The 12,865-nt window shown below is 28.1% G+C and overlaps 1 protein-coding gene across 1 annotated transcript in view; it reads left to right on the top strand.

Moving 5' to 3' along the window:
• The first annotated feature begins 299 nt into the window (after positions 1–299).
• Positions 300–12,865, top strand: part of LOC142334220 (facilitated trehalose transporter Tret1-like) — a 37,418-nt gene continuing 24,852 nt past the window's right edge. The window contains exon 1 of the mRNA XM_075382070.1: positions 300–468. Within this exon, the coding sequence (XP_075238185.1) occupies positions 446–468 (23 nt within the window). The 5' untranslated portion in view covers positions 300–445. The remainder of the gene's footprint in view (positions 469–12,865) is intronic.

Raw genomic sequence — 12,865 nt, forward strand, 5'->3', positions numbered from 1 at the left:
GACAAAACGATATCCCATAAACTTACGAAAGTATGGGTCCACGTAAAAAAAATATATTTAATTTAATGCTAAAATTTAAACGGTCGATTAATTTCTTCTTAAGATTCCACGGCCCACCCACCATTCTATTGGTCAACAGGAGATAACGCCGCGATTTATTCACGATGAAATGCCGCATTGGCAAAGATAAGAAACTTTTGTTTTGGTGTACGTAACAATACAACGCTTGACTCAAGGCCATTTCAGTGTATGTTTACGTTGTGGCACATGCTGTTATATATATATATAAGTCGGTTTGAGCGCTGCGTAGACAGTGTTCGCCGCCTCTCCGGCCAGCATGAGATACGCAACAGCTGTTCCGTTTGTATTTTATTTCAAAGTGCGCTCAAGTGCCGCATGAAGTCATTTGATAGTATATTAAAATTACGGCACAGAATTACTTAAAATGGATATCGCTAAAATGATGGGGTAAGTTTAACACTAAATTATTTTGCTATCAGCTCGTAAATATCTTTTAAGATAAGATCCAATGAAGAGTTAATTAATTCGGTTACATTTTTGCTTTCTTAAAAACAACATTTTGTTAGTCGGATTTAATAATTGATGTTAACTTTTTTTTTTGTTTTTCTAATAAGTTTTTTACTGTTGAAAATATTTATTTCATAATAAAAATGGTGCATCAGAATTACTATAAATTGTTAAATATAAATACTTATTTAATGATAAAAAAGCAGCTGTTTTTAATTTTTTTTCTGTACATCTGCTCCCAATCCCAAAAGCTTGGTTACAACGTTAAACTATGACAGAAATACAATTAAAAAGTTAACATATGAATTTTTTTTTTCGATGAAAATACTGCATTCTGTAATTTATATATTTTTTTAAATAAATGCTATAAAATAATTTTTTCTAGCTTCCCCTAATTTCATTACATCGATAAAATTTATTGATTTTGTCACACAATACGATTATATACCAAATAAATAGGCTAGTAATTCAATTGTTGTTTACAAAAATCATAACAACAATAATATTATAGTAGATCTTTTTTTAAAAATTAAGTCTATCGAACTATCTATTGAGAGCGTAAATAGATCATTTTTATTAATGTGAAAAGAGAACGACTGGTTTCAGATTGCGGGTTCTTTATTCAGAAAAGGATTAAAGATTCCCAAGTAATAAACAATATTTCTGAAGTTTACAGAATTTATCTTTAAACTGGCATGTCAACATCTCAGATGCCACAAAAAAATAGTTGTAGCGGCCTGACAAGAGATAAGTCACTTCCTAAAATGTAATGGTTTTATAATGTTAATTACGTAACGTGAATTAGGATATAGACTAAAATTGAAGCATCCTAGTAAGAAGTTAAAATTTTATTTAAATGTAAAAACAATATTTAATTTATTCTTAATTAATTTGTAACTTCTGTTCTGTCTTCTTTTTTTTTTGTTTACATATTTAGAAAAAATTCTCTGGTTTTTACCGTTCAGTGGGATTTATTTAAATTTTTTTACTAGTATTTTTCATATTTATGGATTTATTAGATATATTAAAATCTATTTTAAATAACTTTGTTAACATTTCATATTTTTAATTAATCATCTTATTTTTATGAACATATAGTACGGATCCCTGTTGTATATTTTTATTTAAAACTCACTTTTTAATTTTTTATTTATTTGATAATCCTGCTCGATGAGTTACTAATATTATTGTTTTTCAGTGTGGAAAAATGACGTTGTCATCTGCCGTTTACTCATTTTAAATTTTCATACACTGCGGGTCACTTCTGTGATAGAAACGGGCTTTTGGTAGCTATTTCGTGAAAATCATTACTGTAGCACATATAAACATACCACCCAAAATCATTATCAGGATTAGTCCGGTAAAAAATTTTGTGGAAACTAAAAATTATTTTAAATAAAATCTTTAAAAAGTTTTTCCGAAAAAGTGAATAAATGATATAAGAATTACTTGATGAGGTCAAAATGAGATTAATTATTCTTTTTATTTTAGTGAAAATTATCTAAGCGAATACGTAATGTGATTTAGAAAGAATCATTCCAGAATAAATCTAATTTTAGGAAATAAATGTGCTATGCATTGAGTTAAATGAATAAAATATTATTTTCTTTTTATTAGTTTATAATTATTATTTCCATTTTTTCTCTCCTCGTAATTGCTTTTTATAAATTTTTGTCCTAGCATTTTTGATTAAAACACAGTGTTAGTAAAATTTTAGATTCCATTTAAATAATAATTTTTCTGTTTATTTTTTATTTTTTAAATTTGTTAAGAAATTACACGTAAGTTGTAACGATCATTGCACTTTAATATCTTATTTATGATAATACCGATCAATTACTCTTAAATCTAATTAAACATTCTCTTTCCATAGTAAAAATATAATCCAGGTTTTTTTTCATGCATGCGAGTTTTTATAAAATCAGTTGAAACGAGTTTAAAAATGAATCTTCAGTAAGAAAAACATATTACTTACTGACGATTCAAGTCGACACAACTCTTTTGCACAAAATTGACAGTTTCTAATAAAGGGGTAAAAAACGTTTTTCTTGGTAATTATCACTGAACAGCATAGAAAAACTATAGCAAAAAATTCCACTGTTGAAACGTACGCCAGTATTTTCTACGTCTACCTTTTTGATCCGGTAAGATTATCATATTCAGTGTTCTGTTGATGCAAGGTATCAACAGAACATCTTGTACCGTCAATCTTTATGTACCTATGTATTTAAAGCTGAAAATATATGCTATGTTATCCTTCTTTTACGATCAGTAAACAAATTAAAAGATCCTAGGCATCAGAATGCATGCGATAATGTGTAGAATAGATCATGTATAGAATAGAATCCTGTATAGATCCTGTATAGATCCTGAATAGATCCTGTACCTACCATCTAATCCGTTTAAGAAAATTATCCGAATCGGTTCGGTATTTTCGAAGCTGAAACATAAAGAAAGAAGTCGCAGAGATGAATTTTACATATTGTTAAATCATGAAAAGAAAACTTAGTTTACTTATTTTAGAAAATAAGTGTATCGTTTTATACATGATTTGTGGTTTCGTAGTTATATAATCATTTTTTTTCATTTATTCGTCTACGACGGTAAATTTTTATATAAACATACTGATACATAATAATACGTCGCAGGATCGATTCTCGGTGTACACGTGACATTTTCAATCAGTAAACTCACGAATTTCATTAAAATGTTCACAAATATAGACACGTGTGATAATATTCATGTTCGTACCGACCGGCGATAGATCGATCCCTTTGCAGAGCGGTAGCGACTTCACACTTTTAGCCAAAAGGTTCTGGATTCAAACCCCCATTTTTTCATTTGCTACGAAAGTAATTTGTCGTCTTTATAATAAAAATACAGAAGCGAGTGTAATTGGGTATCACCTTGTAGTTTTTTTAAAGATATGTAGTTTAATATGAATAAAAAACATAAACACAATACTGTTAAATTTGCTGACCCGTAACATGTAACATAAGTCTACTTGGTTTTGATTAAAGTTACGTAAAGATTAACGTGTTTCCTGCATCGTTCAAAAACTTTTATTTTTTAAAACTAGGAAATTAATTTATAAAGATGCAAATTTGTTGTCACACTAGTAATTTCTAGTTAATACCGGATCGATTGTAACACTTTGATACTTTGAAACCTTCAGTCACGCACATATTTGTTGAATTAATGAACGCACTTAAATTTTAAATCGTGTGATACCGTAGAATAACTGAAATTCATTAAATTGTTTATTTTTATATTCATTTCTAAATTCAGTTTAGGTAATCTACGCGAACTAGATTAATGTCTTAGTAAATGAAACTATTAGCTGTTAAGCTTCTTTACAGAAGTAATATTTATAAAATGATTTAATAATTAAATTTAAAAAAAATATATAAGCATATTTTTCTTGCGGAATAATTGTCAGCATTTTACAATGTTTATCTCAAAATATATAAGGAACCGATGCGAAAATATTTTTCGTTCGGCTTTGAAATTAAAAGCGTGATTTTTAAATATTTCACGCAACCTAAAAACGTTCACCCAAATTTCTCACTCCGTGGTCCCTTTTGATGAATAAGTTTTAATCTGTTAAGAATTGAAAAACATGACTATAAAAAAAAAAGATAGGAAGTCCTTTTTTATCCTAGTGCAGATTATTACACGGCAGTGTAATGTAGAAGTACGGAGGCCCTAAATTTCGTACATACTTACATCCTAAATACGTTACACTCCTTTTTGGGCAGTCGTGTAAAACTTCATATTAATTGAATCTTAAATTTGATATTAAAAGAAAGTGGCTATCCGATGTACTAATCACCTTAATGAATTCTATATCAATTGGTATCAATCGAACTGGTTTTATCCCGACGTTATTTTTTAATGTAATTTCATTTATCACATCTTCCTGGCCAAAGTAAATGTTTAGATAAAACACTTACTTCAAGGATATCAAACAAAATAAAAAATAAGTATAAAATGCCTATAAGATAGCCGTAGCCTAAATTGGTTGGAAATCTTATCACGACGCACTACTTGTGATACTAAATTGTTTGCGGTATTGTTGAGTTGTCAATATCGTGTTAAATATTTAAATTTAAGTTATCTTTCCTTCTTTATCACAACTATCTTGTTAAGCGTATTATATTGTAGATAAGACATGACTTTATAACCGTAGTGTGCAGGATAATGATTGTATTTTACTTGCATATATTAGATTTTTAGTTTCCTTTTTTAATTGGTTCTGTTGTTGACTAATTAATTTATTACAATATTTTAAATATTTTATTCTAGCTAATGTTCATATGTATTCTATAATTTAAAATCATTTATTTATTACTACATCAGATGATCTTATGTACGTTTTTAAAAAGGATATACGACGGATCAAAATGAACAGAGTGGCGCAGTGGAAGCGTGCTGGGCTCATTACCAAGAGGTCCGTGAATCGGATCAAAATGAAAGTGACTGTTGCCGCGAATCGAACCCAAAATTAGTATAATAACGCTAGTTTATAATTGGATGTACTACTCGTAACATTAGTTTTTGCTTAATTTTGATTACATCAGTTAAAATTTTGACTGTGAGATTATAATTGTTATTCTAAAAAGAAGAACATTAAAAATTGTCAATTATTTTGGGTCTGTATGATATGGCCTATCCTAGGCCGATCAAATGTCCGGGAAATCCAACATTAGTCTTTGTTTTTAATTTTTTTCACGACGACAGGGGAATTATTGTCTAGGACACTGATTTTTCTTAAGCTCAACTGAAGCTAGTATCAAACTTCAGTTCAGTATTCTATTATTATTTTTTTTTAACTGCAGCTGAATGGATGTATATAAATTATAAGTTATGCTGTTATGTCGAATAAAGTTATCGAACGTAATAATTTTCTACGTAATTTAAAATAACTAAAAAAGTTAATGTACTCATTTCTTCTTAAATAACAGAACCATAAAAAAATGAGAAGTTAGTTGTCATTCAGAAATTCTAAAACTTTTTAAATAGATATTATCTTACGATATAACTTACAAAGAACGTTTAATCAGTAAATATTCAATTACCAAATTTGACGAACTGAACAACTGTGATGACCCAAGAAGATTAGGAGTTGAAAAATGTTAATTAAAGTTCTACATAATTTTTTAATTTTAGACTGTAGAATTCCAAAAATTCGTTACCCTATTTAACAGGCTTATAAATTAGAAAATTCTTAGTCGAAGCCTTGAACATCAGGATCTTAAATCTGTTTTTCATTTAATTATGCATTTTAACCAAACAAGTTGTATAATTACCACAAAATAAAATATTACTTATATTTTCTTTTTTTTAATATAATAATTACGATTAATTTAATAATAGGTTATACTTATATGGATAATTGTTTTTTTAAATTACATTTTTTATTCTCCAAAACAGTAGTGGATTTTGACTGGGAGTAGTGTTTGTTTACTTTAATGTATGAATGAAGAACCCTCATCGTATTAAAAGTTTTTGGATATTTGTTCCGCTATATAGACCTACAGTTGTAAACAAAAATTTCACCTCCCTCTACCGATCGCATCGTGTTATGAATATTCTTTGCTTACACTTAATAACTTTGATACGGTTTTTTTACTATTAAAAGAAATTAATTTGTGTTTTCAATAAGCTTTCCTTAATATAATATAATGAATTCAAGTTAAATGATTCAATTTTATTATAAATTGAAGTTTAAGTACTGATTTTATAATCATGTCTGTCAAAGTTGTTACGATACACATTATCTGTTAGTTAAAAACAAGCTATATTATTATGTTATCCGCGCGCACATGACCTATTTTTCTCTCTTCCAGTATACAAATTTTATACTGTTAATTATTATTATTGTTACTACTTCAATAAACAATACCAACGACATAAAATGTTCAGTTATACTTACATATTTTTATTTGTCACTTTTAATTTCCATAAACAAGAATAGTGTTGTTCTATGTACGATATTAAAAAAATTAAAAATATGTTTCATAAAAAATATTTTTTGGAAAGATATCAGTAACTAATTATATTGCTAACGGGCGATTATCGAAAACGCGTATCTCGTAATATGTTAGTTCTCAGATCTATTTATGAGTGACCCGTCACGTCTTAGTCACCTGCCGTCGTGAGTGTCTGTTTAGATGCTAAATCCTTACTCTAAATTTTCCAGTCGCCTTAAATTTTCAAATTGTCATTTATTAGGAAGAAGAATAATAAAACTCAAAATATTACGGTGCATACTGTTTGAATTACAAGTTTATTTTATTAATAATACTGTTTATTTTATTAATTAAAAATGATATTTTAGCTATAAATTAGGGAGAAAAATTCTAATAAAATTATATATGTTAATTTTAGTTGTGATAAAAAAATCACAAACTATGTTACAAATATGATTACAAATGTGTGTTTGTGACTGTTACAAATGTGATTCTGGTAGGGAATGCTTGTGTTTTAATAAATCACAGAGCGATAATACTGTTGATGAGTGTTTTTATTTTATTGTTAAAAATAATATTATATTTCATTTAACTGTAAAATACAACACGAATAGAACTGCGATATGTACTCAAGCATTCGATAGAAATTTGTATGCAAATATATATTATTTACAGGAATAAACTAAGCAGTTCAAATATTTTTGGTTACACTGTTTTATAAATAAAAAATAAAACAAGAGACTTATCAAACGTAAAAAATTATAAATATATAAGTAAAAACTTTTTATTAATTTTATACAAATACAAAATAATTGAATCTAGACTTTGTACAAATTTGAGAACAGATACGTAACCAGTTATTAAATAAATAAAATAACGCATACATATTCTTCTTCTTCTTCTTTTTCTTCTTCTTCATCTTCTTCTTCATCTTCTTCTTCTTCTTCTTATTATTATTATTGTTGTTGTTATTATTATTATTTTATTTTTATTTTTTTTTTTTTTAAGTTTTAGGGGCATTGACTGCTATGGTCATTAGCCCCTTCCACAACAAAAAAGAAAAAGAAAAATATTTTATATCCTCCCAGTACGAAAACTCTAGCGACATAGTCAAAATACAAAATATCTTTTCCTCCCCCGAAAAACAAATCTCAGGTGACATAGTAAACAGCTAGTCTTGTCAAAATAAAAGTGCACCTAAAAAAAGACTTGTCAGTGGTTAATGAAAAACCCCAAAAACACAACATAACGGATGTAAAGGCCCTTGTCATTTTAAAATATTTCTAGCCATTTTTCAGGAAATTTAGTCAAAATCTCAAAACAAAACTTGTCAGTAGTGTAAATTGAAATACACATCAATAAAATCTATTAAACACAATATGACAAGGGTGTAAAAGGCCCTTGCCGTTTAACATCACACGAAAACACTTATATATAATCAAAATATCTATATTAATTAAAAAATTAATATTATATTTATTTCTAAAAATTCTCAATTTACATATTTGATCTTACTCTTTTAACATTTATCGCCTAGATTTTCCTTCAGGCCATTTTTTGTTTTTCTCCATTTTCCTGAAGGCCTCGATGTCGAATTCTACCGTGACTGATACATCCGACATCGATCCCTTAGTTCCTCCGGTGGAAAACGCGGAGCATCTCCTGCTGCCGGTATCGGATGACACCGGCTCCGTTGGCGCAGCCAGAAGCACATCACAGTCAACACTGGATGTGCTCTATGCAAGAACACGTGGGGATTTTTTTTTTACAGATTTTATTACATAAATTTTCTTAGAATTAAATTCTCTACAAGTATTGATATTAAGATGTTAGTATTTATTAGTCATTTAACAAATTTATTGTACTTCAAACCAAAAAAAAAAACGTATTCTTTGTCACCGAATCTTTCTGTTTTACATTGGACATCATGAGAACTACGGAAGATATAGTTTTGGGACCTGTTTTATTCGATTTTCAAGTCAAAAAACATAAGAAACCATCATATTTACCTCTTATATAACGCCTTAAAAATTTCAGTGATCTTATTTCATCGGAAGCACTGAAATCCAGGTGAAATTTTTCGCTAGCCGTAACTCAGTAAAAAGCGTTTCCGGATATATGTTTGTATAAACTTCTTTCCATATTTCAAGCTCTAGAATCAGTTCCGAAATTATTTCCCTCTCCTCCTGAATCAATTTTAACACTAGAAATAACACAAAAAAATATTTGTTAAAATAATTTTACAAACGTGTAATCTGTGGGTCAGTGCGTCATTAGAAAAAGTACAATAAAACATTTTAAAATTATTTTCTGCCAATTTTGACATTCATAACACCATAAAATGTATATTTTTTGTCTCTTTCTCAGTGTTAGTTATTACTCGTGTATTATCGATATTTATTCTTCTCATAGAAAAAGATTTTCTTTAGAAAAAACATAAATAAGAACAAACAACTCTTGCCACTTAAGGAAAATTCAGTAGAAAGCGTAAATTTAGATTAAAATAGTCTAAACCAATGAAACCTCCAACGCGAATTTCTTCACTACAACGAAATGCACATCTCTTATATAAAACAGAAATTTATTTCAAGAAAGATAGAGGTGAACCAGAGAAGAATCAAAAAATATTTATGTTTCCTATGAAAAAATTTAAGGAAAGAGGTAACCGTTAAACGAGTGAAGATTTTTACAGAAACTTTTAATAAATTAAAAATCATAAAATTAATGATTTTCCGTTGTTCATCAATAGATTTCCTGCGTCATTACTGATAAATAAGTTTTTCAAATATCTAATTCCTGTTTTTATGTCATTTTGAAAAATGCTCTTTTAATTTTAAGATCACTTTCAACAAAATGCTGGGCTACAACCGATTTCTCTGATCTATGTTTATAATGAACCAGTTGTTCCTTATTCTAATCCCAATATTTCTTTTGTTTAGTCACTTAATTGTTATTACTGGTTTTAAAAAATCTATCTATCAATGCCAATTGTTCCTTTGATGTTGCTAATTTCAGAAAATCTTGAAATTGACAAGCTATCGATTATCGATCAGTTATCAATACTCTTGGTCGCAATATTTTCTCCATTTAATATTAAGGAAAGCATCCTCATTTTGCTTAATGACAGCAATACTCCTTCTATCACTAATTTAATTTTCATAATAATCCTTCCAAAAAAAAAAAACATTAAATAAACAAAATATTTAATAGTTAATTTTTAAACTAAATTAAAAATTTTGGGCGTGCTTACATAGAAATACTTGCCATAAATAAAACAGCAATGTGTTGATTTCAGAAGACCTTGATAACTTGTAAGGTAACTTTTTTTTAACAACTAACTTTATAATTGCATGAATTTAATTTTCTTTGACAGAATTAATCTATAAAAAATAACGTAAAACCTGCGTCTTTCAACTGAATATTGTACAGTTATCAACAATAAAAAAGAAATTAGAATCTGTTTTTAACAAAGACTATAAATTAAACAATTAAATATTTATTTAAATGCATCCATCCGATTCATATGTAAAGGTGGTTTTATTTTATATTAATTTAAATGTCAAAGGAATAACTTTCATTCGTCATGAACAGTATTTAACTCGTTATACTAGACTTAATTTGAAAAGAAAATTAATATTACAGCTTAAATTTATGTAAGTCATTTACATTAGAAACATTTTTACTACATAATTTTGTTTTACGGTAGAAAATTTTAAATTATAACATCGTACACGTTTTACTTTTCATCCCTTTCATACTTTCCGTGTTTAAAATTTTTCACGTTTTACCAAAAACGGAGACGGTCTTTAATAATCCAGTGTTCCTGATTTTAAGAAATCGATGGGATTTCAAGTTTGTTGATCGATGAACCTCTGAAAGGAGAGGAATTAAATCTGTATCGTCGAGTTTAATATTATCATCTCATTTTAAACTAGTTACGTTTTCTTCTACACGATTTTGTTTACTTATATTAGAGTTTTCTTGAAGGGTCTCAAATTAAAAATAAAAAATGAAGAGGTTTGAAGATAATTAATTAAAATCGAAAAATATAGCTTCGGGCCTGAAAAACTACTCGGAAGTTTTTTATCGGAAAGGTGAAATTTACAGGCTCACGGAGTTTGATTCATTAATGTTAAGTTGCATTACAATTAATCTGATAGTAGAATCGATATATGAAATTACCCACGACGGAACAGAGACGGTATATCCGTTTGGGATAAGGAGTTGTGTATATGTGTACGTCTGTTACCATTTTCTTTAAAAACTACTGGGCTGATTTCGATGCGGTTATTTTGCATTACATAGGTATCACCTCAGAGCAGGTACTAACATTAGTTTTTCGGTTATAATCCTCCAGGAGGCGCTGCAGTAAATATGTTTCTTCAAGACGGCTTCGTGGGTTTTTAAAATGTTTCATTTTATCACTTGTTTATTTATTATAATCGGTATATGTAGGCATAAGCCCGTAAAAGGCTGTAATCAGCTAAACTACACCACTGACAGATCTAGTTTTGAAATTTTATTTATTTCTCGTTTGATATTAATTTGACTTTTTGTGCATGTTTCTTGACCTGGTCGGCTATTAATCCGAACCAATTCCTTTCGTTTTTTTAAATTTTATTTATCATATCAAATTTCTACACTAATGACAGTTGTATTAACCAAATATACACAGATTTCCGTAGGATAAGAACTCGGTAGTCCTAGAATTCTATTTGTAGACTACATTATAGATTAGTCTTTAATTACATTTAGATTAGTTTTAAGGTTTGATTTTACTAAATGTCCTGGGACAGAAAGAATTGTTAGAGTCTTGCTCCTTACCAAATGGATCTACTTCAATGATTATTTTTCATTTTGTAGAGGAAGTTTCTCTGTTGGCCATTGCAAGCAAGCTATTGTCATATAATTTAAATAAAAGATTTTTAAAATAAAAATCAATTATGTACATTCACGATTTGAATATAAGTATTTTTTATTTACTTTCTTCTTTTTTTGTCATCGTCATCGATTAATATTAAACTACTAAAGCGTAATGTAACTAAAGCCTGCTGTAAGTCTGACAATAATTTTTCACATAAAAATTCAAGAAAATTAGTTGGAAAATTACACACAAAAAATTATACATATTATCCCACCCAAAGTTGGTTTTTAGCTTTTTTTAATTTAACGTAGATGTAATAATTAGTACATATTTCAAATTAAAATAGAGTAAGACCTGTTATTGTGATCTAAAATAATATTACAAAACTATTTTCAAGATTTTTTAAAACTTGCTTTTTAAAAACTTTGCTCAGCATACTGCCCGCCAAAAATCATCTGTGTATATATGAGTGATGACGAGATGTTGTCAAATTCGAAACCACAGAAACTCCCGTACCAAGTTTTTGTCATTTTTTATGTCAAACGGCTATCGGATTTGTCATCTGCGATCCGAAAACCCCGCAAAGCCGTTTTACAGTTTTTGCAATTTTTTACACCCTCACACTTAATTTACCCCGTACGGGGATGTTTGCAAAAGTAATGGTGGAAAATTGTATTTGTCATCCGACCTTAGTAACTGCAAAATTTTATCAATAGGCAATGTCAGGAAGTATGTTAAATTATTACACCTGCACCCTTAATTTACCCCCATACGGGGGATGTTTGCAAAAGTAATGGTGGATTTTTTTATTGCCACCCGATCTTAGAAACTGTGCAAAATTTCATCAATCGGCAATGTCAGGAAGTATGTTAAATTAAGGATCCAAAATTTGAGGACAAAACTTGAAAAAAAAAAAAACATTGCAAGTTAAAAAAACAAGTAATGACATTAATTAGTCTTAAATATAAAATTACATGAAAAATTATCTGCTTGTATAAAATAAAAAATTCTAATAGATATCTATTGCTTTTATTATTTATTGTGTAATTTTATTTATTTTTATGATATAAAAATTATCATATTTCTATTAAATTTATCGCCCAGGGAAACTAATCTAATGGAAGTAAATACACACATCCGATCACGTAATTTTACATAACCTAAGCTATTTTTACAGCAAATAAGGGCACAAAGCTTTTATTTAAAAGAAAAGGAGTATTAGGGTCATATTTTTGTTCAATAATTTATAATTGTATAATCTACAAGCAAAAAGAGCAAAAAATTAAGACTAATACAGAATGTAAATAAACTAGTATGAATAAATTACCCTAAAAAATTATATTTATTTGTAAAGTAATAATTAAACATAATTCATATTATAATACATTAAAACATTTCTTCTTTCATCCTGTAAATTTTTCTGTAATTTAATAGCATCTCCTGTTTAAAAAATTATATATTAAAATAATTGGGCTGAAAACCTATTTCCAGTATATGAGGA

This window comes from Lycorma delicatula, chromosome 1 (assembly GCF_047948215.1).
Source record: "Lycorma delicatula isolate Av1 chromosome 1, ASM4794821v1, whole genome shotgun sequence".
Taxonomy (NCBI): Eukaryota; Metazoa; Arthropoda; class Insecta; order Hemiptera; family Fulgoridae; genus Lycorma; species Lycorma delicatula.